Below are 23,254 nucleotides of genomic sequence, written 5' to 3' on the forward strand. Positions count from 1 at the left end.
CTAGTAACTAGCCATATGCACCACCATACCCAGCTGATTTCTTTTTTTTCTTTTTGGTAGAGATGGGGTCTTGTTATATTGCCCATACTGGTCTCAAACTACTGGCCTCAAGAAATCCTTCTGCCTTAGTCTCCCAAAGTGCTGAGATTACAGGCACGAGACATTGCACCTAGCCTTAATTTTTTCTTGTTTCCTTGTTTTGATGGCTAACAAGATGCCCATAGACACATCCAGATCAACTATGATCGTCCTTCAGTGATGACCACTATTATGATTGCTGTTTAAATATTAGATGTTTAAAAATATATGTGTTTACCAGCTGAGTTAGGATCACAGTTTTATTTTTTCCCTAATAGCATTGATTAAACATTTAGCAAACTTAAGTTTATACAAGGTATTATGCCAGGTGTCTGAGGAGATAAAAAGATGTTTAAGACATTGTTTATGTCCTCAATGGAATTACAGTCTGGTATTGGTGAAGGTTCAGCAACAAGCATAAATAATTCTAATAAAAGCAATGTACATGCCATTAGAAAATTATGTTACAAAAGCACACAGGAGCACTAATTTTGATTAAAAGGAAAGCAATTGGGAATTTCCTGCATTTGTGCATTGCTATTACCTTCTCCTATTTCTTTGACAGGTGCTGAGGAGAAAATACTTGGAGAATTTAGAGATGCATATAATCCAGCTGCCTCTGATTTTCATCTTCAAGCAATGATTCAGTCTGCTGGTAAATTGGTCCTTATTGATAAATTGCTTCCCAAAATGAAAGCCGGAGGTCATAAAGTGCTCATCTTCTCTCAGATGGTTCGCTGCCTTGACATCCTAGAGGACTATCTCATACATAAAAGGTAAAGCATACTGTAATCCACTGAATTATACTATGAATTATGCTAAGTTTGTGCTATTAAGATTTGTGCAGCACTGTAATGTAAATGAACTTTACTCATATCTTTCTTTTATCCTATATTAGAATAATGCATTCAAATTTGTAAGTAAAGATTGTTTAGGATTGTGTGTTATGTTTTCCTAACCTGCATATGTTGCAATATTAGATGTGCCTGAGGAGTCCAATTAAGAAAAGCTTGCAAATAAATATTTGATTTGTTGACCCAGGAATGGGTTTAATAATGTACATTTTACTTGATTAATAAACCTTGTGGATGAAACTTTAAATAGACTTATATTTACAGCAGTCATCCTCAAAACTGAAAAAAGTGATTCAAGAACCTTTGGATCTATTTCATTGTTATAATTAGAGCCTTAAGCTGTGGGACTTTTATTATATACTATATAAAATTTGTTCATGCTTTCATATTTTCTGATTTGTTTCAATGTGTGTTTTTTGTTTTGTTTATTGGTACATCACAATAAGATAGTATTAAATGTTGTCTAATCAGGCGGGGCGCGGTGGCTTATGCCTGTAATCCCAGCACTTTGGGAGGCCAAGGCGGGCAGATCACGAGGTCGGGAGATGGAGACCATCCTGGCTAACATGGTGAAACCCCGTCTCTACTGAAAAAAAAATAAAAACTACAAAATATTATTCGGGTGCGGTGGTGGGAGCCTGTAGTCCCAGCTACTCAGGAGGCTGAGGCAGGAGAATGGTGTGAACCCAGGAGTTGGAACTTGCAATGAGCCAAGATCGCACCACTGCACTCCAGCCTGGGCGACAGAGCGAGACTCCATCTCAAAATAAAATAAAATAAAATATTGTCTAATCAGTATTTAGGCTATAATAGGCTAATTATCATAGGATATTTTATCAGACCATTAGGATTCCATCTGATAGTAACATATTAATGTAAAAGAGAATCAGAAATTTCAGCTGTAGATTTTTTGTTTTGTTTTTATTTATTTTTTATTTCTGTTTTGTTGGTTTTTTTTTTTTTTTTTTTTAAAGACATGATCTCAGTCTGTTGCCCAGGTTGTTGTGCAGTGGTGTGACCATAGCTCGTTGCAACCTCAAACTCCTGAGCTCAAGCAGTCCTCCAACCTCAGCCTCCCAGGAAGCTGGGACTACAAGCATGCACTACCACACCCTGCTAATTTATTTTTGATAGAGACAGGGTCTCACTGTGTTGTCCAAGCCGGTCTCAAACTCCTGGGCTCAAGCAATTCTTCCACCTCAGCCTCCCAAAGTGCTGGGATTATAGGTATGAGCCACCGCATCTGACTTGCAGATTTTAATTCAATAGATTTTAACCCATATAGATAAGTAAAGGTCTATACTGTTTTATATTATTAGAGATTGTGTAGTTCATTTTTATTTTTCATTTTTATTTCTGGTTCCATTTTTAATGTCAATGTCCTACTCTTTGACCTCATTTTAAAATGTATATTATTCTCAATTTTATATCATATGATATGAACATTAAGTTGCACTGTTCCCAAAAATAGTAATTCTTACATTTTTTTAATCTCCTTACATGGAGAACTTATACAGATAAAACTGTACTTATAAATTTCTATTGTAATAAATTTCATGGAAAATTCAGAGTTTCTTTTATTCTCATAAGAAACATTATTAGAAGTCTTTCGTCCATTTTGCAGGTACCAGAGATAATCGTGGGGTGACTGCTAAAACTCTAGTAAATCATATGTAGAAGTGTGTCATATGTCATATGTATACCACTCAGAGTCCAAGCTCCTAAATTTTTATCTATTTTATTTTTATTGGATGTCTTGCAGTTTTTGAGTTTTGTATATGTTAAATGGGGAAGGATAAAGGAAGTTAAAAGATAATTACTTTGCAGTAATGACTATAAAGAATTCAATAGCATTCCAGTGTGTTCTTAATAGATTGCAATATAGAAGCAAGTATGTCAGTCAGTAGTATTATGGATTAAGGACAAAAGAAACGTTCATAGCCTTCTTGTATAAAGTCTTTGTGAAAGTCTTTATTTCTTGCAAGAAAGTGATGTATTATGGTGAGATCAGCAAAGCAGTTTTTAATAGACTGCCTTTTGTTATTCTAACTTCTGAAATAAAATTCATTGTAGTGGTCTTTTACCCATACATCCAGGAATTCAGAGGTTTTGTATCTTTATATTTGTTTTTGTTTTCTCCGTAGCACCAACACCAAAAAGTATAAAGTCACAGAAACTAATTTAGATGATATTGCTTCTTAATTTTAGAGAAAACATAATGCTGCAGGAAAACTGACTTTCCATTTGATAGAATATGTCTTCAATTTTATTATAATTATTTATGTAAATTTATTCCATTTCATTCCATAGATATTTATATGAGCGAATTGATGGCAGAGTCAGAGGAAATCTTCGGCAAGCTGCTATAGATAGATTTAGTAAACCTGATTCAGATAGATTTGTTTTTCTCCTGTGTACCCGAGCTGGTGGGTTGGGCATCAACTTAACTGCAGCTGATACATGTATAATTTTTGATTCTGATTGGAATCCTCAGAATGATCTTCAGGTAAATAATTGCCTTGGCTAACAAGAAATGCATTTTTTTAAAAAGTAAAATTGTGTAACTGTTTTTGATAATCCACATCTTGTATTTTTATCTGGACAAACTAATGTATGTTTCTCTGTAAAATATCTGTGCCAAATAAAATAGGTGAAATTATTTTAATTGTTATGATAAAAACTATGATGACAAAAAATTTTTACTTTTTTATGTGTCTCACTGACTTATAAAATTTGTCTTACTAGCTTATAAAAAGTTAAACCTATTTGAGTACAGTAATTTTTGTTTGTTTAGATATGAGGTCTCACTATGTTGCCCAGGCTGGTCTTGAACCCCAGGACTCAAGCATTTCTCCCATCTTGGCCTCCAAAAGTGCTGGGTTTACAGGCATGCATCATCATGCCTGGCCTGATATTCTTATAGTTTAAATAATAATGTGTAAATTTGAGAGAGACCTAAGCTCTAAGAATAACTTATTTGTAATAAAATTAAAATTTCAGAATTTTAATCCTTAAAAATAAATACTCGCTTATTCTAATTTTATCTTGTAATCATAGTATGCTTTTTTAATAAAATACTTAAGAAAATGAAGGCACACATATAAGTAATGACTATACTTGGACTACATAGAAATATAGGAATATTAATTACAGTGATTGAAGAGGGTCTAAATTTGCAGAAGGATATGAGAAGAGAACAAAATATAAGAGAAATTATTTTATTATTCATCATTGTCTTAATTGCATTGCAATTCATATTAGTACTTTTTTTTTTATAAAACTAGTCAAGTGTAGTCATGAGAAGGGGAAAAGTAGAGTTCAATCTGTAAAAGTGAACAACACATTAAATAACTACCTGCAGACCAGCCATATTATTTTTTAAGCAAGCATAAAAACAAATATAATAAATGGTTATTGAGAATCTACATAGCTTAAAACATATTTTAAATTGCTCATTTATATAACTATATGTAATCTACTTTAAAATATCAAAAGATTATCCAAAATTAATACAATAAGCCAGAGACCAACTCTTTCTGTGGAAGGCTCAATTAGTAAATATTTCAAGCTTTGTGTGCCACATAAGATCTCTGTCACACATTCTTGTTTGTCATAATCCTTTAAAAAGGTAAAAAAGCCATTCTTAGTTAGCAGGCCAGATTTGGTCCACAGGCTGTAGTTTCCCAATTCCTATGTTAAACCCAAATTATAATTGTCTGCCTTTGAAATGCATGTTTGTACTTATAACTGCCTACAGTGGATGTTCTGAAAGTTAATTTATAATAATAAAGTCACTTTATAGAACCTGAATAGAAAGTGGAAAAACTATCCTGAATCTCCCAACTTCTCCCTGTCACTTGTTTTTTCCTATTTGACTGCTAATGTAGATCCAGTCTTTATGGACTAAGATCATATTTGGCCTCTTGTACTTCCTCTACACCTAGAGCAAAGTTGCCCATTTACAATCCTGGGTTCCAAATGGCACAGTCCTGGGTTCCAAATGGCACAAAATGGATGTGGATAGAATACAAATGTCAACAAGGGGCATAACATCAGTGCCCCTATATATTTTAAAGCCACATTTTATGATTTAATTTGTCTGAAGATAATGGAAAAGTGATTAGTAATTTGGGAGAAAAACTAGATTCTATAGAATATCTGGAGTCAAGATTTATCATAAAAAGTTTAGGTTTAGTAGGAACTCAGGATAAAATATGAAGCCCTTATGTGATCTCTGATGTCTCCACTTTTAACATGTATGCATATTAATTAGTTTGTCCTTCATTTAAATAAAATTTAGATATCCAGAGTTATTTACCTTGGGTGGTTCCCGCCCCCCCAAAAATGACCCAGCTTAGAAAGAAATCATAGATGGCACAAACAAATGGAAACACATCCCATGTTCATGGATGGGAAGAATTAATATTGTGAAAATGACCACACTGCCAAAAGCATTCTACAAATTCAATGCAATCCCCATCAAAATACCACCATCATTCTTCACAGGTTTAGAAAATACAATTCTAAAATTCATATAGAACCAAAAAAGAACTCACATAGCCAAAGCAAGACTAAGCCAAAAGAACAAATCTAAAGGCATCACACTACCTGACTTCAAACTATACTATAAGGCCATAGTCATCAAAACAGCGTGGTACTGGTATAAAAATAGACACATAGACCAATGGAACAGAATAGAGAACACAGAAATAAACCCAAGTACTTACAGCTAACTGATCTTCCACAAAGCAAACAAAAACAAAGTGGGGAAAGGACACCCTATTCAACAAATGGTACTGGGATAATTGGCAAGCCACATGTAGGAGAATGAAACTAGATCCTCTTCTCTCACCTTATACAAAAATAACTCAAGATGCATTAAGGACTTAAACCTAAGACCTGAAACTATAAAAATTCTAGAAAATAACATTGGAAAAACCCTTCTAGACACTGGCTTAGGCAAGGATTTCATGACCAAGAACCCAAAAGCAGTTGCAGTTAAAACGAAGATAAAGAGCTGGGACTTAATTAAACTGAGGAGCTTTTGCGTGGCAAAAGGAACGGTCAGCAGAGTAAACAGACAACCCACAGAGTGGGAGAAAATCTTCACAATCTATACAACTGACAGAGGACTAGTATCCAGAATCAGAATCTACACAACAAACTCAAATCAGGAAAAAAAAAAAAAAAAAATTCCATCAAAAAGTGGGCTAATTCTCAAAAGAAGATATACAAATGGCCAACAAACATGTGGATGCAGTGAACAGGGAACATGTCTACACTTCTGGTGGGAATATAAACTAGTACAGCCACTATGGAAAAACAGTATGGAGATTCCTTAAAGAACTAAAAGTAGAACTGCTATTTGATCCAGCAATCTTACTACTGGGTATCTACTAAGAGGAAAATAAGTCATTTGAAAAAGATATTTGGACACACATGTTTATAGTGGCACAATTTATATATATATATATATAATGTATATGTTATATATGATAGAATACTGCACAGCCATGAAAAACAATGAATTAACAGCATTTGCAGTGACCTGGGTGATGTTGGAGACTATTATTCTAGGTGAAGTAACTCAGGAATGGAAAACCAAACATCATGTGTTCTCACTCATAAGTGGGAGCTAAGCTATGAGGACACAAAGCATAAGAATGGTACGATGGACTTTGGGGACTTGGGGAGAAGAGTGGGAGGTGGGCAAGGGATAAATTACTACAAATATGTGCAGTGTATACTGCTCAGGTGATGGTTGCACCAAAATCTCACAAATTACTACTAAAGAACTTACTCATGTAACCAAATACCACCTGTACCCCAATAACTTACAGAAAAAAATTACCCAGCTTAAATAAAATACAATGAAAAGATTGTTGATAATGTAACTGAAAAAAATATAGAAATTTAGGGTTAGACTTTAAAACTTGAGTGGCAGCTCACACCTGTAATCCCAGTACTTTGAGAGGCCAAAGGGGTAGGATCTCTTGAGCCCAGGAGTTCTATTGGGCAACATAGCAAGTCCTCATGTCTAAAAAAAAACAACAAAAAACTTGAGTTGCCATCAACTGTAAAACCTGTTCATAGGTTTTGTGTCCCTGCTTAAAAGTATATTGACTACACTTCCATTAAAATATAATAAGGCTGGGTGCAGTGGCTCATGCCTGTAATCCCAACACTTTGGGAAGTCGAGATGGGTGGATCACTTGAGGTCAGGAGTTCGAGACCAGCCTGGCCAACGTGGTGAACCCCTGTCTCTACTAAAAATACAAAAATTAGCCACGTGTGGTGGCAGGTGCCTGTAATCCCAGCTACTTGGAAGGCTGAGGCGGGAGAATCACTTGAACCCAGGAGGCGGAGGTTGCAGTGAGCCAAGATCGCACCACTGCACTCCAGCTGGGGCGACAGAGCAAGACTCCGTCAAAAAAAAGAAAAAAAAAAAAAGTAGTCCTTTGTGAATTTATATTCTTTGATATTTAAGCTTATAAAGCTAAATTTTAACTTATTCCTGATTGTGGGATTATTTCTTACTGTGGTAAGCTCTTCCTTAATTTCTAGAAAAAGATTAATTCAATAAAAATGGTCTAAGAATTCTTACATGTGTTTATAGACCACACATATAGTTTACTATTAAATGCCTTTTGAGAAAATAAATATGTAACTTTTCATTTTTATAGGCTCAAGCTCGTTGCCACAGAATTGGTCAGAACAAAGCAGTTAAAGTCTACCGACTGGTAACTCGTAACTCATATGAGAGAGAGATGTTTGACCGAGCCAGTTTGAAACTGGGCCTAGATAAAGCTGTGTTACAGAGCATGAGTGGAAGAGAAAGTAATGTTGGTGGTGTATGTATATTTTCTTTTTTACTTGAGGTTTTTGTGTGTTTTTGCATTTAATTTTACCTCCAATAGTGTGTCATTTAGTTTTGGTCCATGCAGAATACTAAACACATTTGTTTTATGCAGGGGGACATTTTCAGGACAGAGCTATGTTTAGTTAATACGTTTGAATCCTTTTCTTTCTGTATAGCTCCAGAGCTTATGAATTCTAAATGTATTTTCAATATAGAAATTCTTTGCTTTCTTTTTAGGACATTTATATGATGGCATAGCAAAATAGAATTTGTGTTTATATAAACAGTTTTCAAATTTTTTTTAGTTTCACAACTATTAGCATTGGCTTTGTCTTGTTACAAATGATGACATTTTGGCTTTTTTCCCTCAAGGTTCTTGTCTAATATCTATCAATAATAGGATCCTAGTACTGGGCTGGGCACATGGCTCATACCTGTAATCTCAGCATTTTAGAAGGCTGAGGTAGGAGGATTGCTTGAGCCTAGGAGTTTGAGACAAGCCTGGGCAACATGGCAAGACCCTGTCTCTATAAAAAATAAAAATTAGCTGGGCATAATGGTGCATGCCTGTGGTCCACATTACTTGGGAAGCTGAGGCGGGAGACTCACTTGAGCCCAGGAGGTCAACTGCAGTGAGCTGTATTTATACCACTGTGCTCTAGCATAGATAACAGAGCAAGACCCTGTCTCAAAAAGAAAAAAAAATAAAGAATCCTAGTATTTAAAAGAACCTTGAAAGATGTTACCCGACCCTTAGGCCTTGTTTTAACCAAAGCCATTCTAGGCAGATGGGTAATTCTTATTTTAAGAGAGCAAAGAAGAGTCAACAACTTCAAGATATTATTTCTGTGAATTCTCTCTCATGTGCATCCCAAACCCAAATGCAGTTTAAGCATGCCTCTTGTGTTCTTTGACATCCTTTAGGGATACTTTCTCATTTTATGAACTTTAAAAAAAACTATTTTTATGGAAGTTAATTTCTCCTTAGATTCAGCAGCTTTCCAAAAAGGAAATAGAAGATCTGCTTCGAAGAGGTGCTTATGGTGCCATTATGGAGGAAGAAGATGAAGGCTCTAAATTCTGTGAAGAGGATATCGATCAGATTTTACTACGTCGTACAAAAACCATTACAATTGAATCAGAAGGACGTGGGTCAACATTTGCCAAGGTAACAGTTAGTGCAATTTTATTAACATAGCAGTGATGTTCTTATCCTAACTACTGAAAAAGTTTATCTCTTACACCAAATGTTTAAACATACTGAATTAGCCAAAAAGCAGTAGGTAATGTATTTTCCTTCATTTTTTTCTGATCCCCTATGTTAATTTCACATGAACTCTTCTGATCCTTGTGAAATATAATAAATGTAATAACTAGAAATAGTTCTAAATATTAGAGTAGAACATATGAAATCAAATTTAGAAACTAAACATCTGTATACCAAAGGCAGAACAAAATATAAGTAATGTAAGAGGTTAAATCATCTTACATCAACTTTCATAATTTAAAGAACCTAAAGGAGAGAAAGAATTTCCAATTTCATTTTAAATACTTACATCTGGCCGGGTGGGGTGGTTCACATCTGTAATCCCAGCACTTTGGGAGGCCGAGGCAGGTGGATACGTGGTGTCAGGAGTATCTAAGTCTTAAGGGGTAAGATGAAATTTGTATTTTGGAAGGAAACATTAATAGCTGTTAGGTGAAAATATTTGTAAAGTTTACTAATTGCCTTTCTATTCCTTTTTTCTTTATTATTATTATTTTTTTTTTTTTGAGACAGAGTCTCATTCCGTCGCCCAGGCTGAAGTGCAGTGGCACGATCTCGGCTCACTGCAACCTCCGCCACCATGCCTGGGTAATTTTTGTAATTTTAATAGAGACAGGGTTTTGCCACGTTAGCCAGTCTGGTCTCGAACTTCTGACCTCGGGTGATCCACCCGCCTTGGCCTCCCAAAGTGCTGAGATTACAGGCATGAACCACCACGCCCAGCCATATCCCATTTTTCTTTCTTTCTCTCTCCTTTTTTTCCCCCAAACCAAGACGTGGTGAACTTCTCTCTTCCATTCATCTGAATAGTTTATTATTGCAGTATTCTGTCTCACCTGCACAAATTGCAGAACACTACATACAAGTTTTCTCTTTTCCGTTGAACTTCCTTTCTACATTTCCCTTCTTCTCCATTCCCCTCTCCGCTTTCAATCCAGAAGTCTTTCTTTATCTTTATGGGTAATATTGTGGTATAGCAGGAAGTATAGGTGCTGTACCAAAAGTAATGATACCAGCCTTCAAATGGAAACTCGCTTGCGTTCATTTAGCGGACTAATAAATTCTTGTGTCAGGTATTTTGCTAAATGCCAGGTATACTATAATGAAAGGATTATAGTTGCTGGAAAAAAAAAATAAAGTAGGAGATGACTAATTCTGTATGTTCTGAATAAAGAAAGCCTTTGCAAAGAAAAGAACATTCAACCTAAGTCTTGAGGGAATTGCGAATTTCATTGTTTTACAAAGAGAAAGAAAAAGCCAGCTAAATGAGTCATATGTTGCTAAACTACAAGGAATATTTCAGGAATGTGACATAGGCATGTATGGATACAAGAGATGAATTACGTGGAGATGAAACGGTGAAGGAGTTAGGGAAGTTGAACCCCAATTGTGAAGGGCTTTATGTCCCATTTTGAGGAATTTGAAATTGATCTTAAGGCAGTTAAGCTTTTCAAGTCCTTCAAGCAGAAATTGGACATAATGCAATCTGGTTTAGAAATTTAACTCTAGCAGCAGCATGGAGAACAAGTTGGAAAGGGGAAAGACTAGAAACAAGATTATTTAAGGGGCTTATGTAGGAAATAATGATGGGTGAACCAGGGTCATGGAGACCTACTTGAATCAATAGGAGTTGATGACCAGTTAGAAATTTTTAGAAGGAAGAGTCAGAAATGACTTGAAGACTTTTTGCTTAAGTAGCTAGGAGGGTCATGGTTGTCTTTAAGATAGAGAAGGACATTCATATGGGGAAAAGAAAGTATTGAAGCTGTTGTATTTATTACATTTACAGGATCCAAATGGAGGTGTCTAGGAGAGTTGCCTGGGACACGGATACAGATTTGGAAATTAGTAGAGAATAAATCAGAAAAAAGTAGTTCCTTTTGTTTCCAAAAGGAACATTGCAGAAGTAAAGTATAAGACTGAGAACTAAAACTGGTCATGATTGAGTAGATGTACCCCGGCTCTTTTTTTCCTGGGAAATCTTACTTAGTTTTGATTCCTTTGTTCTGTACTCTTTGTACAGAGATATTTTTCCTTGTATCTGAAATCTAATTAATATCAAAAGGTATTGGTCATGGTTTTTGTCCTTGTTGATTAGGCCAAACATAAAGATACTGTCCTTAAAGTTGTTGTTGTTTTGTTTTGTTTTTAATTAATGAAGGCATATGCAAAGCATTTATTAAGCACATGTGATTCTTGGCTTCCTCATTTAACATGTTAATGATAATGATCGTGGAAAGTCAGAAAAACAGGGTTTGAATTCTGACTCAATAAGCTGAGTGACCTTGAACAATTAACCTCTTTGAGTCTTTAAAGAGGAGGTCGTAATAATCGTACTTGGCCTTTCCCACTTTATTATACAGTGCTGTCTAACTTTTATTTTACTTAGAGAATTCAAGTATACTCTTAATGCTTTGAGAATTGAGAAATGCTTAAACATTTAAATATCTACTTTAAATCCTCACACCAGAAAGTAACTATCACATTTGAGAGCTGACAAGGTACCACAATGCTGAGGAGAGTTGAGAGTTTGCTCTAGTTGTTTTATAATTTGTTCATTTACCAAATAATTTGTTCATTCCCATAGTTGTATGGGAATGCTATTAGATACTGGACATTTGCCAAAATGGAATATGATGTAAAGTTAGTAGTATATTACACTTTTTCCTGGGATCCAAAGACTTCAGCTCTGCCCAACTATTTTCAACAATTTGAAGAAATAACATAATTCCATTCTGTATTTCTTTGCATTATCAAATAGTGTTTAATAAGGAGCTACATATATAGATCAGGGTCCTTATGAGACTTAGTACATATCCATCAAATAGAACTCATTATTGATAACTTCATTTTCGAGTGATGATATCCCCTAAAACTTGTTTTGAGAGATTTTTATAAGGGCAGCCAGGTGGGTCCTAGAAACAGAAACATTTTTAGTCTGATTTTTAAAAATTTGATAGAGAACAAAATACTTTGAATTGCTTAATTTACGAAGGAATGAAAACCATCTAAACTGTGCTGCAGGTGGACTGCTTATTTGTAAGTGCTTTTAGTTGGCACCTTCTGCCTTTCTACCACTGCCTGTCATAAGAAGATGGATTTTGCAATTTAAAAGTCTTCTCTTGCAAATAATACAGAGGTTTAATGGTGGAAGGAATGCATTTTAAGAAGAAAAATTTAGGGGGGACTAGGATATTACGATTTAGCATTTGTAAGGAGTAGCATCTTATTTTGGTAGGTATAATCGCTTGTCACAATCCTTGAGAATCATATAAGTCATCTTGTAAATAGGTTACATGTCAGTTAGCAAAAGCCTGTTGGATTATTTAGAAATTTAAAATTGTTTTATTTGTAAATTAAATTCATCATTTGTCTTATAATGAATGTAACAAAAGCTATTTAATTCTGAAATTTAATTTCTTCCAGGTACATTTTTAAAATTATCGATAGTTATATGATAGCAGAATAAAAATTATTATATACTGTAGCATATAATTTTTTTTAGGTAATCAACCAAAAAAGTAACACACTTTAAAATCTGATTGTGTCCTTTCAATTACTTCATGTTTAATGGTTCCTCATGGTTTTTGGTTTTTTGTTGTTGAGTTTTTTTTTGTTTTTGTTTTTGTTTTGAGACAGATCTCACTCTGTCACTCAAGCTGGAGTACAGTGGTGCAATCAACGATTCACTACAGCCTTGACTTCCTGGGCTCAAGTGATCCTCCTGCCTCAGCCTCCCATGTTGCTGGGACCACAGGCACATGGGCACATGCCACCATGCCCAGTTAATTTTTTGATTATTTAATAGAGATGGGAGTCTACTTTGTTGCCCAGGCTGGTCTCAAACTCCTGAGCTCAAGCAGTCCTCCCACCTTACCCTCCCAAAGTGTTGGGATTACAGGCATGAACCACTATGCCCAGCCTTCTTTTCATGTTAAATGTTCTACAGTTCATGTAAAGCAAATACTCATTTACCAGATTGGTTAAATCTCAAGAGGCATGTATCACTGAAGCTGTAGAACAGAATAAAACCCTATGAACTTCATTCAGTAAACTTTTCACTATTCCTGAAAATTGATATGTTTATAACAATGAAGATATTCAAGTATCATATATCCTCAGTTGTGAGAAATTTGTTCTGAAATAGTTAAGGAATTACTTGCATGTAGTTAGATGTCTGTTCCTCATACTCATTTATACCAGTTTGATGAATTGTCATAACATATTTATTTTATATAGCTGATGATAGCTGTGTTGTTTTATCAAACTAGTCTTTGTTCTTTCAAGTTGGATATGAAGGTCAGGACTGGTGGCACACGCCTGTAATTCTAACACTTCGGAAGGCCAACGCAGGAAGATCACTTGAGGCTGGAAGTTCGAGACCAGCCTAGGCAGCAAAGTGAAACTCCATCTCTACAAAAAATTTAAAAATCAGCCAGGCAAGCTGGCGTGAGAGGCTGAGATGGGAGGATTGTTTGAGCCCAAGAGCTAGAGGCTGCAATAAGCCATGATCATACAGCTGCACTCCAGTCTGGGCAACAGAGTGAGATCTTTTCTCTTAAAAAAAAAAAAAAAAGTTGAATATGAGTTTTTATAATATGTGGTTTCTCATTAAGAGTGTCTCATACTATTTTCTGTTGCCACTGTAACAAATTATCACAAAGCCCACAAGGTTCATGGCTTAAGACAACACAAACTTTTTCTTTTATAGTTCTAGATGTCAGAAGTCTAACATGAGTCTTACAGGGATAAAATCAAGGTGTCAGTAGGGCTAGTTCATTCTGGAAGCTTTAGAGGAGGATCTGTTTCTTATCTCTTCCACTTCCTAAGACTGCCTGCATTCCTTGGCTTATGGCCACAGTACTCCCATCTCTGCTTCTGTTGTGTCATATCCTTTTTCTATTCTAGAGTCAAATCTCCCACTGTCTCACTCTTGTAAGAATATTTATAATTACATTTAGGGCCTACTTGGATAATACAAGCTATCTCTCTGTTTCAAGTTCCTTAACTTAATCATATCTGCAAAGTCCCTTTTGCATATAAGACAAAACTCACAAGGTTCTAGGGATTAGGATGAGGTATCTTTAGGGACCATTATTCAGTTTATCACATTCATCAGTTCAAAAAAATACAAAATTAGTTTTTCAGTAGTTTTATAATATTAAAGCTATAGTTTAGAGAAAGCAAAAAAAAAAAAGGAATTTAAATTCATTAAAACATTTGTTCCCATCATTTCTGTTTAATAAATATGCCAGCAAAATGCATATTTTGAAACACAGTATTTAACATTTGCTTTATTTTATGTAAGCATCTTAAAAGCCAAACCTCAAAAGAATACTAGTTGGAATGAATGAATACATTTATTACTTGGTAAGCAATAACATGAACAGAATCTGAAGTTCAGCAAGAGGCATTTAGCCTTTTAATTTTTGGTGTTTTAGACTTTTTTTTTTTTTTTTTTTTTTGAGACAGATTCTTGTTTTCTCACCAGCCTGGAGTGCAGTGGTGCAATCATGGCCCAATGTAGCTTGACCTCTCAACCTCCTGGGGTCAAGTGACCCACCCACCTCAGCCTCCCAAGTAGCTGGGACTACAGGTGTACACCACCACACCAGGCTAACTTTAAAAGAAATTATTACAGAGATGGAGTCTCACTATGTTGCCCAGGCTGGTCTCGAACTCGTGGGCTCAAGTGATCCTCCTGCCTTGGCCTCCCAAAGTGTTGGGATTTACAGGTGTGAACCACCATGCCTGCCCTGGATGTTTTATAAAGTTTAAGCGACAAATACAAACAGTATTCAACAGTTATCAACTTCTGCTAAACTTGTTTCATCACCACCTCCCACTTTTTCATATTGTTTTGAAGCAAATCCCACATATCACCACCTTTACATGTTTCCATATGTATCATTAAAAATAAAGACTTTTAAAACATAACTACAATACTATTACCACATTTAAAAATAAAATAAAACATAATTCCTTGGTAGTAATTACCTAAACTGACAGTTATCTTGAATGTCAAAAAATGGCTTGTTTGCTTTTAACACTTTTATCTTTTTAATGTGGGATTTTTCTGGGTCTTTTAAATTTTATCAAGACTTTTTTTTAATTAAGATTTTTACCTTTTGTTTGTATCTCTGATAATTGGGCATTATCTTAAAACCATTTACCTCTATTCTCCTTTGAAAATCATTTTATGCGACCATATTCTTCTATTTATTTTTATAAAAATTGGCATGCATTTTTCAGGCCCTTAACACATTGTGTATGTCCAATGCTTCTTTCACTTTTATAAAGCATTTTGATGACATTTTTTGATGAGGCCTATTTACAGTGATTTAAGTTGTAAATAATGGTTATTAGACCACAAGTTACAGAGTTGAAGTGTTATCTTTAAAGTTTCTTCCAACTAAAAGATTTTATAATTTCCACAGTATTTATGAAAATAAATCACTTGTATTTTCTTCTTTTGCTCCTCAATATTTTCTTAAATTTTTACAATAGTTAATGCAATGTTTCTGTGGTAGAGTTTTTCTTTTTTGTGTGTTTTTAGGAAAAGAGTTTTTAAAATGACAATGATTTATTTTCCTTCATTTCCCATATCCTGTGTTATATTTCCTTTAGGAGATATATCTATCTGAAAATGTGATGAAAATAAACTAGAAATAGACCCGAAAATTAACTCTGTAGTGCAGGCAGATTTGGAAATTCTTGTTCTCTAACCTAATTTCTTAATGATCTTGTAGTGTTTTTAGAAACCATACCTCCATTCTGTGTAGCCTCCTTACCAGAAAGATTCAATCCTTACTTACCAAAAGTATAAGAGTTAACCAACAGTAATAATTTAATTCTGCTCCTAAACTTCAGCCTGTTTGCATTAAGCCTTTACCTTAAGCAGACGCAGTGCTATGTTTCAGACCACTGAATTTGAAACACCCTTTGATGTATGAGTATGTGGAATCCAAATTCTATCCATAGTAAATGTGAGGAGATAATGTTTTAAGTGTACTTGTGATAGATTTTTTCCTCTACAACTGCCATTATGTATTTCAGGCGAGTTTTGTGGCATCTGGAAACCGGACAGATATTTCTTTAGATGATCCCAACTTCTGGCAAAAATGGGCTAAAAAGGCAGAAATAGATATAGAGGCCATCAGTGGCAGAGTAAGTATTTTTATCCCTCTAAAATAAACTTGCTTTTGGGATACTTTGGCAATAGTATTGTAATATTTTAAGGTGTTCAATTATGCAGTTACTAAAATAAATTTCTGCATATATAAATTGAAGTAGGGTAGCAGAATGAACTGAGTGAGGTACTCCTTCAATTTAATATCTGTTATCTCCCATGATGGGTTATCCTACAGGGAAAGTTTAACTTTTGGATATAATTTACATTCTTAAAATTATAATATGTTTTAAAAATTTTTTTAATGTCTTCAAATCATGGGTTACATTTATTTTCTCTTTAATGTTTTCTTAGTGTCAGAACCCATTCATGATGATCTAGTAAAATGTAAATAAAAGGAGAAAAAAAGAGTCAAGAAAGTGGCATTTTTAAAACTGTCTTACGACTTCTCTTGAGCTAAGAAAAAGCCAAAATGCTAAAATTGACTTTATGGAACTGATAATAGTAGCATAACTGCTTATTTACTAAGACACACTTGTTTAATAATTGCATAGAAATCAATGTTTTTGAGTCTTACCAGTTATCAAAATAACAGATGATTAAAGGAATTTTATATTAAGCACTGATGCATTGGATCTTTTTTGATAGGTAGCCTTTTAAAATGTAAATCTTTACAATTAGGAGTAACACCACTACCATGCATAATTATTATTGTTGAATGCATTTTGGAAATATATGTAATTCTGTGTGAAACAAGTAACCATGAAAAGGTAATTAAAAAAAATATTATTGGCATATAGCATGTTCATATGCCTAAACAAGTAGTGGGGTCTGTAAAACACTGTAAAAGTTCATAAGTGAGTTTAGTGAATTAACTGGATAGAACATAAATATGCCATTGAGCCTTCCTAAATATCAGTACTAACAGAAGTAGAAAAATATAATGCAATAGGATATCTACTTCACAGTAGAAAAAAAAAGATATAGAACACTTAAGAATATACCTAAAGAAAGCTGCGTTTGATTTCTGTAAAGTGAAATTTGGTTGGGAGATGTGTCTATTGGGAATATTTTAAGCATTTTAACAGTTCGTTTGTAAACATAGAAATTGTAATGTATAGATGTAATGCAATGTAAATCAGAATGTTAAACAATTTTTTCTTATAACTAGACAAAATAATTTTAAATTTTTATTGGAAGAATATTTAATGCACTCTTAGGAATCTGTCCTACAGCAGTAAGCATACATGTACAATGATAATATAGTACAATGATATTCACTGCAACATTTTTTGTTATAGCAAAAATTTAGAAACTAAATTTTCTATACGGGAGCAATGGTACATTCATACTGTCTAATGCAATAATTAAAAATAATTTTAAAATAATAAGAATGGACATTCTTATGCACCATCTACTGTGGACTAACAGCTCCAAGACAGAGAAAGAGAGAGATGCAGAATGATACTTACGATATGATCTCTATTTGTGATTTTTCAGCAGTATATATTGGTAATTACATCCTGGTGGGTCAGAAAGTAGTAAACAAATATATAAGATAATTTAAGGAGTGAGGAAAATAAAGCAGTAAGATGGTAGAGAATGCTGGAGAGGTAGAATTACACTAGGTAAAGTGATGAAGGGAGGTCACTGCAAAAGGATTATCTGCACTGAAACTTGAGTGATGAGAAAGAGCCAATACACTGTAATGTCAGGAAAAGCTTTGAGGCAGAGGGAATGGCAATGAGACACTGGTGGAAAGAAGCTTGTGTATTCTAGAAGCAGAAATACATTATGGCAGAATGTGAAGAGTTAGTGAGCATGGTGGTAATAGGTGAGGTCAGAGACTGAAGACATGGGCCAAATCAACAGGGCTTTGTAGATTATTTTAAGGAGTTAAGGATTTTGTAAATAAACTTATGTAAGCATATAGTCATTTAATACTTGTGCAGTAACATTTTAAAGTTTATACTTTTGTAAAAAATTAAAGACTTTTCTGAAAATGTACAATAAAGACTAAAATTACTGTATGTTAAAGTATCTAAATATATTAATACAACTGGGCACAGTGGCTCATTCCTGTATAATCCCAGTACTTCAGGAGGCTGAGACAGGAGGATTGCTTGAAGCTAGGAGTTTGATATCAGCCTAGGCAACATAGCGAGAGACCCTGTTCTCTACAAAAAAAATTTAAAATTAGCTAAGCGTGGTTGTGCATGTCTGTAATCCTAGCTATGAAGGAGCCTGGGGTGTGAGGATAGCTTGACCCCAAGAGTTTGAGGCTGCAGTGAGCTGTGATTGTGCCATTGCACTCCAGCCTGAGTGACATCAAGAACCTGTCTTTAAAAAAAAATTTAAAAAAATAAAATATATTAATATGAAACAATAGTTTAAAAAGTATGGTACTGACAAAGATACAAAGCAAAGAATAAGATAACAGAAAAAGATCAAAGTATAAGTTTATGAAATATACAAATAGTGCTAAAGAAAGATGATTTAATAAGTGGTGATTAGGATATTGTATTGGCATTTGGGAGGAGCATTATAATCCTATGCTCTGTACCAAGTAAACTCTAATTTGTGATAAAAAGTTTTTAAGTGTTTTTTTAATCAAAACATGAAAAATAGAAGTTAGATTTCTTTTCACAGATATTTGGGTGGGAAAACATTCTAAATTTGAAATTACAAAGGAAGTGATTGGTATATGTATACAAGACAGAATTATGTAATGGAAAAATGAAAGTGCAGTCAGACTGGTGACACTATTTATAGCAGACGTGTATACGAAAGTTAATGTTTCTGTTATATAAAAGCTAATATAAGTTGATAAAAAATGTATCAAATCTCAAAAGATTTGGGGATAAAGACATTTGAAAATTAAGAAAAAAATACAATTAGTTTTTTGTTTTTTTAAGGAAACTGGGAAGGGAAAAAAGAGGAAAAGGGATAACTCTTTCTTATGGAAGAATGCCATTTAGTAAATGTAGAAGGAATGCAGGAAATGAAAAATCACCATGAATCAACTATAGTAATAATTGTAGCATATAAGATCCATCAGTGAATTCTAAAATTAGTGGGTAAAAGTTTGAGACCCAAGATATTTATGTGTCTTCAAAGTTTATCCTCCAAAATACTTATTAATTCCAAAAGGAAAACTAGTAACTTCACAGTGGAGAAACTTGGCAAAAGTTAACATCACCTATCATAGGACATCATATGCCCCCTTAAATATAATGTACTCCATACATATTATGGCATACCAGGACCTTTATGGTCTGGTCCTTGCCTTCTCTCCTACCATTTTTCCTCTTCTGCTCTAGGACATAAGCATTTCCTGAATATCTGATGCCATTTCAGGTCCCTTGCTCTTTCCTCTGCTTGTAATGCTCTCTCTTCCCTGACTGCCTGGCAAACTACTTTTAATTCTTTAGTAAGTCTTTCTAGTATCACTACTTTGTGACATTTTCTCTGACTATGATACCTTTTGTATCATAAAAAATTTCATCCCGAATAGCATTTATTTAGTGACACATTTGTCTGTGTAACTAAAACTTTGGATTCCTTATGAGTAGAAACTGCCTTACTCATCATTATACCACAGCCCATAACATAGTGCCTAGCTTAGAGAAGTTTCTCAGTAAAAATAAAAAGTATGTTAACTTAAATTGTTTTGAATGAATTAAACTGAATTGAACGTACTGAGGATGATGCAATTAACTGCCTTGTGTTTTGTGTACTATTATAAGTCTTTTGAAAAGCACTGTAAAATGTTCATAACCTTTGACCAGTATTTCCATTTCTGGATACTTCCCTTCTTTTGAATTTGTCTTTAGAATAAACTTTGGCATTATTTATTTTAAAAATTAAGAACAATCTAAATTATGAATTAGGTAAAGAAAAATTAGAAGGCATAAATTCAGTTTAAAATATTTTTATTATTACAATGCTGTTATATTAATATGCAAAATATCAAGTTCTTTTTATCCTATGACTATAATGTCATAAAATTTTACATGTGTGGTAGCAAGAATTCTAAAGGAATATAAGAAATTCTAAGTTGACTGAATAGGTTGGTGAAATTGTTAGTAATTTCTTTTTGTCTGTGTTTCTGTAATTATTGTTTGTACAAGGTGAAAATATAGAACACTGTTATAAGCAAAATCATAAAAATACCTTCAAGTAATAGCTGTTCTGTTTTACAGAACAGCTTGGTTATTGACACTCCAAGAATTAGGAAGCAAACAAGACCTTTTAGTGCCACAAAAGATGAATTGGCTGAATTATCTGAAGCTGAAAGTGAAGGAGATGAAAAGCCCAAACTCCGGAGACCCTGTGACCGTTCCAATGGCTATGGAAGAACCGAATGCTTTAGAGTTGAGAAAAACCTGCTAGTTTATGGGTAAAACATTGTTTTTAATGTTTGCTCTAAGTAGTCTGGTAGGTAATGTTACAGAAAATATATACTGGTTTTTACTATATTTTTTTATCTTCTTAGAATCATTAAAATTTACTTTTAAAGTACACTTTCTATTTTTAACATATATGTAATAGCAGAATGATGAAATTATCCTTAAGTATTTAAATTGTCAAAGTATCACTAAAGTCAAACGTCTTGTTCTTAAATTTGCACATCCCGTAATATGAATTGGATGTTATCCATTACTGAATAAAATATACTAGAAATTACTGTACCATTCCTCTACATTCTATGCATGGGTAGGGAAGACTTAATTAGCAAAAATGACAATTTTTTTTTTTTTTTTTAGTTTTTCGTGTCTTTATGAGTTATATTTTTCTCTAGAACTTCACTCAATATCAATGTAACTATACCCTTTTTAACCAGGTGGGGCCGATGGAGAGAGATTCTATCTCATGGCCGTTTCAAAAGGCAGCTAAATGAACACGATGTAGAGATAATTTGCCGAGCCCTCTTAGCATATTGCCTTGTTCACTACCGAGGAGATGAGAAGATTAAAGGTTTCATATGGGATCTCATTACTCCAACTGAAGATGGACAGACACGAGAGCTACAGAATCATCTAGGTAAGAACATTGTTTCATTTGCTTTTAAAATTTATTTTTAGTTATATAAGCAATACTTAACATATTCTCCTATAAAGTATAGAAGCATTACAAATAATATTAAGGAACCTTAACCTTCACTCCCAATTCAAGTTCCAGCTTCAGAAAATGCCAATGTTATCACTTTGGTGGATTTTACATTTTGTTATCAAATACGTATCTGTTTCGAATTGATGACCCAACTAAATGTCTTAGAGGTCTTTCCATCTATGCTCATATAGATCTATCTGATTTTTTAAGTTCTGCTTAGTATTCTGTAGTATGGATATTGCATAATTTATTTAATATCTCCTTTAATGATGGTTATTTAGGTAGTTTCAATTTTAGACAATTAAAAAACAAGTTTCAGAGAAGATCCATGTACCCTCCTCCTTGTGCATGAAAATAAATCTTCCACTAAAGTAGATATCAAAAATGCAATTTTTAGAGTATAGCTTATATGCATCTTTATTACCTAAAATGTGGTCTCTGGGTCAACAGCATCAGCATCTTCTGGAAGCTTCTTAGAAATGCAGAATCTTAGGCCTCAGATTTACTGATTAAGAATCTGCATTTTAACAAGATCTGTAGGAATTAGTGTACATATTAAAGTTTGAGAAACATTGATATGCATTTTAAATTTTCATAATACTTTTTAATTTTTGTTTATTATTTGAGACAGGGTTTTGCTCTGTCCCCCAGGCTAGAGTGATGCAAACATGGCTCAATGCAGCCTCGACCTTCTGGGCTCAAGCCATCCTTCTGCCTCAACCTCTTGAGTAGCTGGGACCACAGGCATGTAGCAGCACACCCGGCTTTTAAAAAATTTTTTATATTGTAGAGTCAGGTACTGGTATATATTCTGGTATATATATATTCAAGACCTGGTATATATATTCAAGACCAGGCTGGTCTTGAACTCCTGGGCTCAAGTAATCCTTCCGCCTCAGCCACCCGAAGTGCTGGGATCATAGACATGAGCCACCATGCCTGGCCTAAATTTTCATTATGCTTTAATTTGCTGTCCAAAATGGTTATGCCAATTTACAGTCCTATCAGAGATATATGCTCTGATATATACTTTTTTCTCCTCAGCCTTGCTAACAGAACATTCTTTTTTGTATAAAATAATTATTTTATAGCATAAAATTTTCAGTAAAAAATAAAAAGAATTACTATACCCTTAAATTTGTTACAGTGTTATTCTATTTAATCAAAAAATATCTATTGAATGCCTGGTGTGTGTCTTGTGCAAGATGTTGAAAAGATAAGAAGAAACAAGATAGACAAGATCCCTGAGCTCATGAACCTTACCTCCTAACCAGGTAGACATAGTAAGACTGTACATTAGTTACAGATTGTGGTAATTACTGTGAAGTAAATAAACTATTGAGATGGAAAACAACAGAAAGCACCCATTTTAGATAGGGTGGTCAGTGTAGGCCAATTTTTTTTTTTTTTTTTTTTTTTTTTTTTTTAGACGGAGTCTCGCTCTGTCGCCCAGGCTGGAGTACAGTGGCCGGATCTCAGCTCACTGCAAGCTCCGCCTCCCGGGTTTACGCCATTCTCCTGCCTCAGCCTCCCGAGTAGCTGGGACTACAGGCACCGGCCACCTCACCCGGCTAGTTTTTTGTATTTTTTTAGTAGAGACGGGGTTTCACTGTGTTAGCCAGGATGGTCTCGATCTCCTGACCTTGTGATCCGCCCGTCTCGGCCTCCCAAAGTGCTGGGATTACAGGCTTGAGCCACCGCGCCCGGCCCAGTGTAGGCCTATTTTAATAGATGATGAATTTAATTAATGTGAAGACCTGAGGTAGATGGGAGAATCACACAAATGTAATTTCACTCTTTCTTGAAACTCCAGTAGAAAAAAGTAAGGCACTAAGCTTAATAAATTCTACAGAACAAAAGACTTGGATTCCTCAATTAATAAATTATCGGATTAGGAGTGAATAGAGAGGTATCTACCCCAGTGATTCTCAGCCAAAGATGATTTTCTGCCCCAA

The 23,254-nt window shown here is 34.4% G+C and overlaps 1 protein-coding gene across 29 annotated transcripts in view; it reads left to right on the forward strand.

Moving 5' to 3' along the window:
* Positions 1–23,254, forward strand: part of CHD9 (chromodomain helicase DNA binding protein 9) — a 273,480-nt gene that overhangs the window by 194,173 nt on the left and 56,053 nt on the right. For all 29 annotated transcript variants that reach the window (XR_012428685.1, XR_012428683.1, XR_012428687.1 and 26 more), the window contains 7 exons: positions 644–854; positions 3,243–3,438; positions 7,616–7,783; positions 8,780–8,959; positions 16,115–16,225; positions 20,390–20,586; positions 21,031–21,230. Coding sequence is in view for 23 of the 29 variants with exons in the window: in XM_074026669.1 (XP_073882770.1) it covers positions 644–854; positions 3,243–3,438; positions 7,616–7,783; positions 8,780–8,959; positions 16,115–16,225; positions 20,390–20,586; positions 21,031–21,230 (1,263 nt within the window). In the remaining 6 variants the exon portion in view is untranslated. The remainder of the gene's footprint in view (positions 1–643; positions 855–3,242; positions 3,439–7,615; positions 7,784–8,779; positions 8,960–16,114; positions 16,226–20,389; positions 20,587–21,030; positions 21,231–23,254) is intronic.

Source organism: Macaca fascicularis, chromosome 20 (genome assembly GCF_037993035.2).
Source record: "Macaca fascicularis isolate 582-1 chromosome 20, T2T-MFA8v1.1".
NCBI lineage: Eukaryota > Metazoa > Chordata > Mammalia > Primates > Cercopithecidae > Macaca > Macaca fascicularis.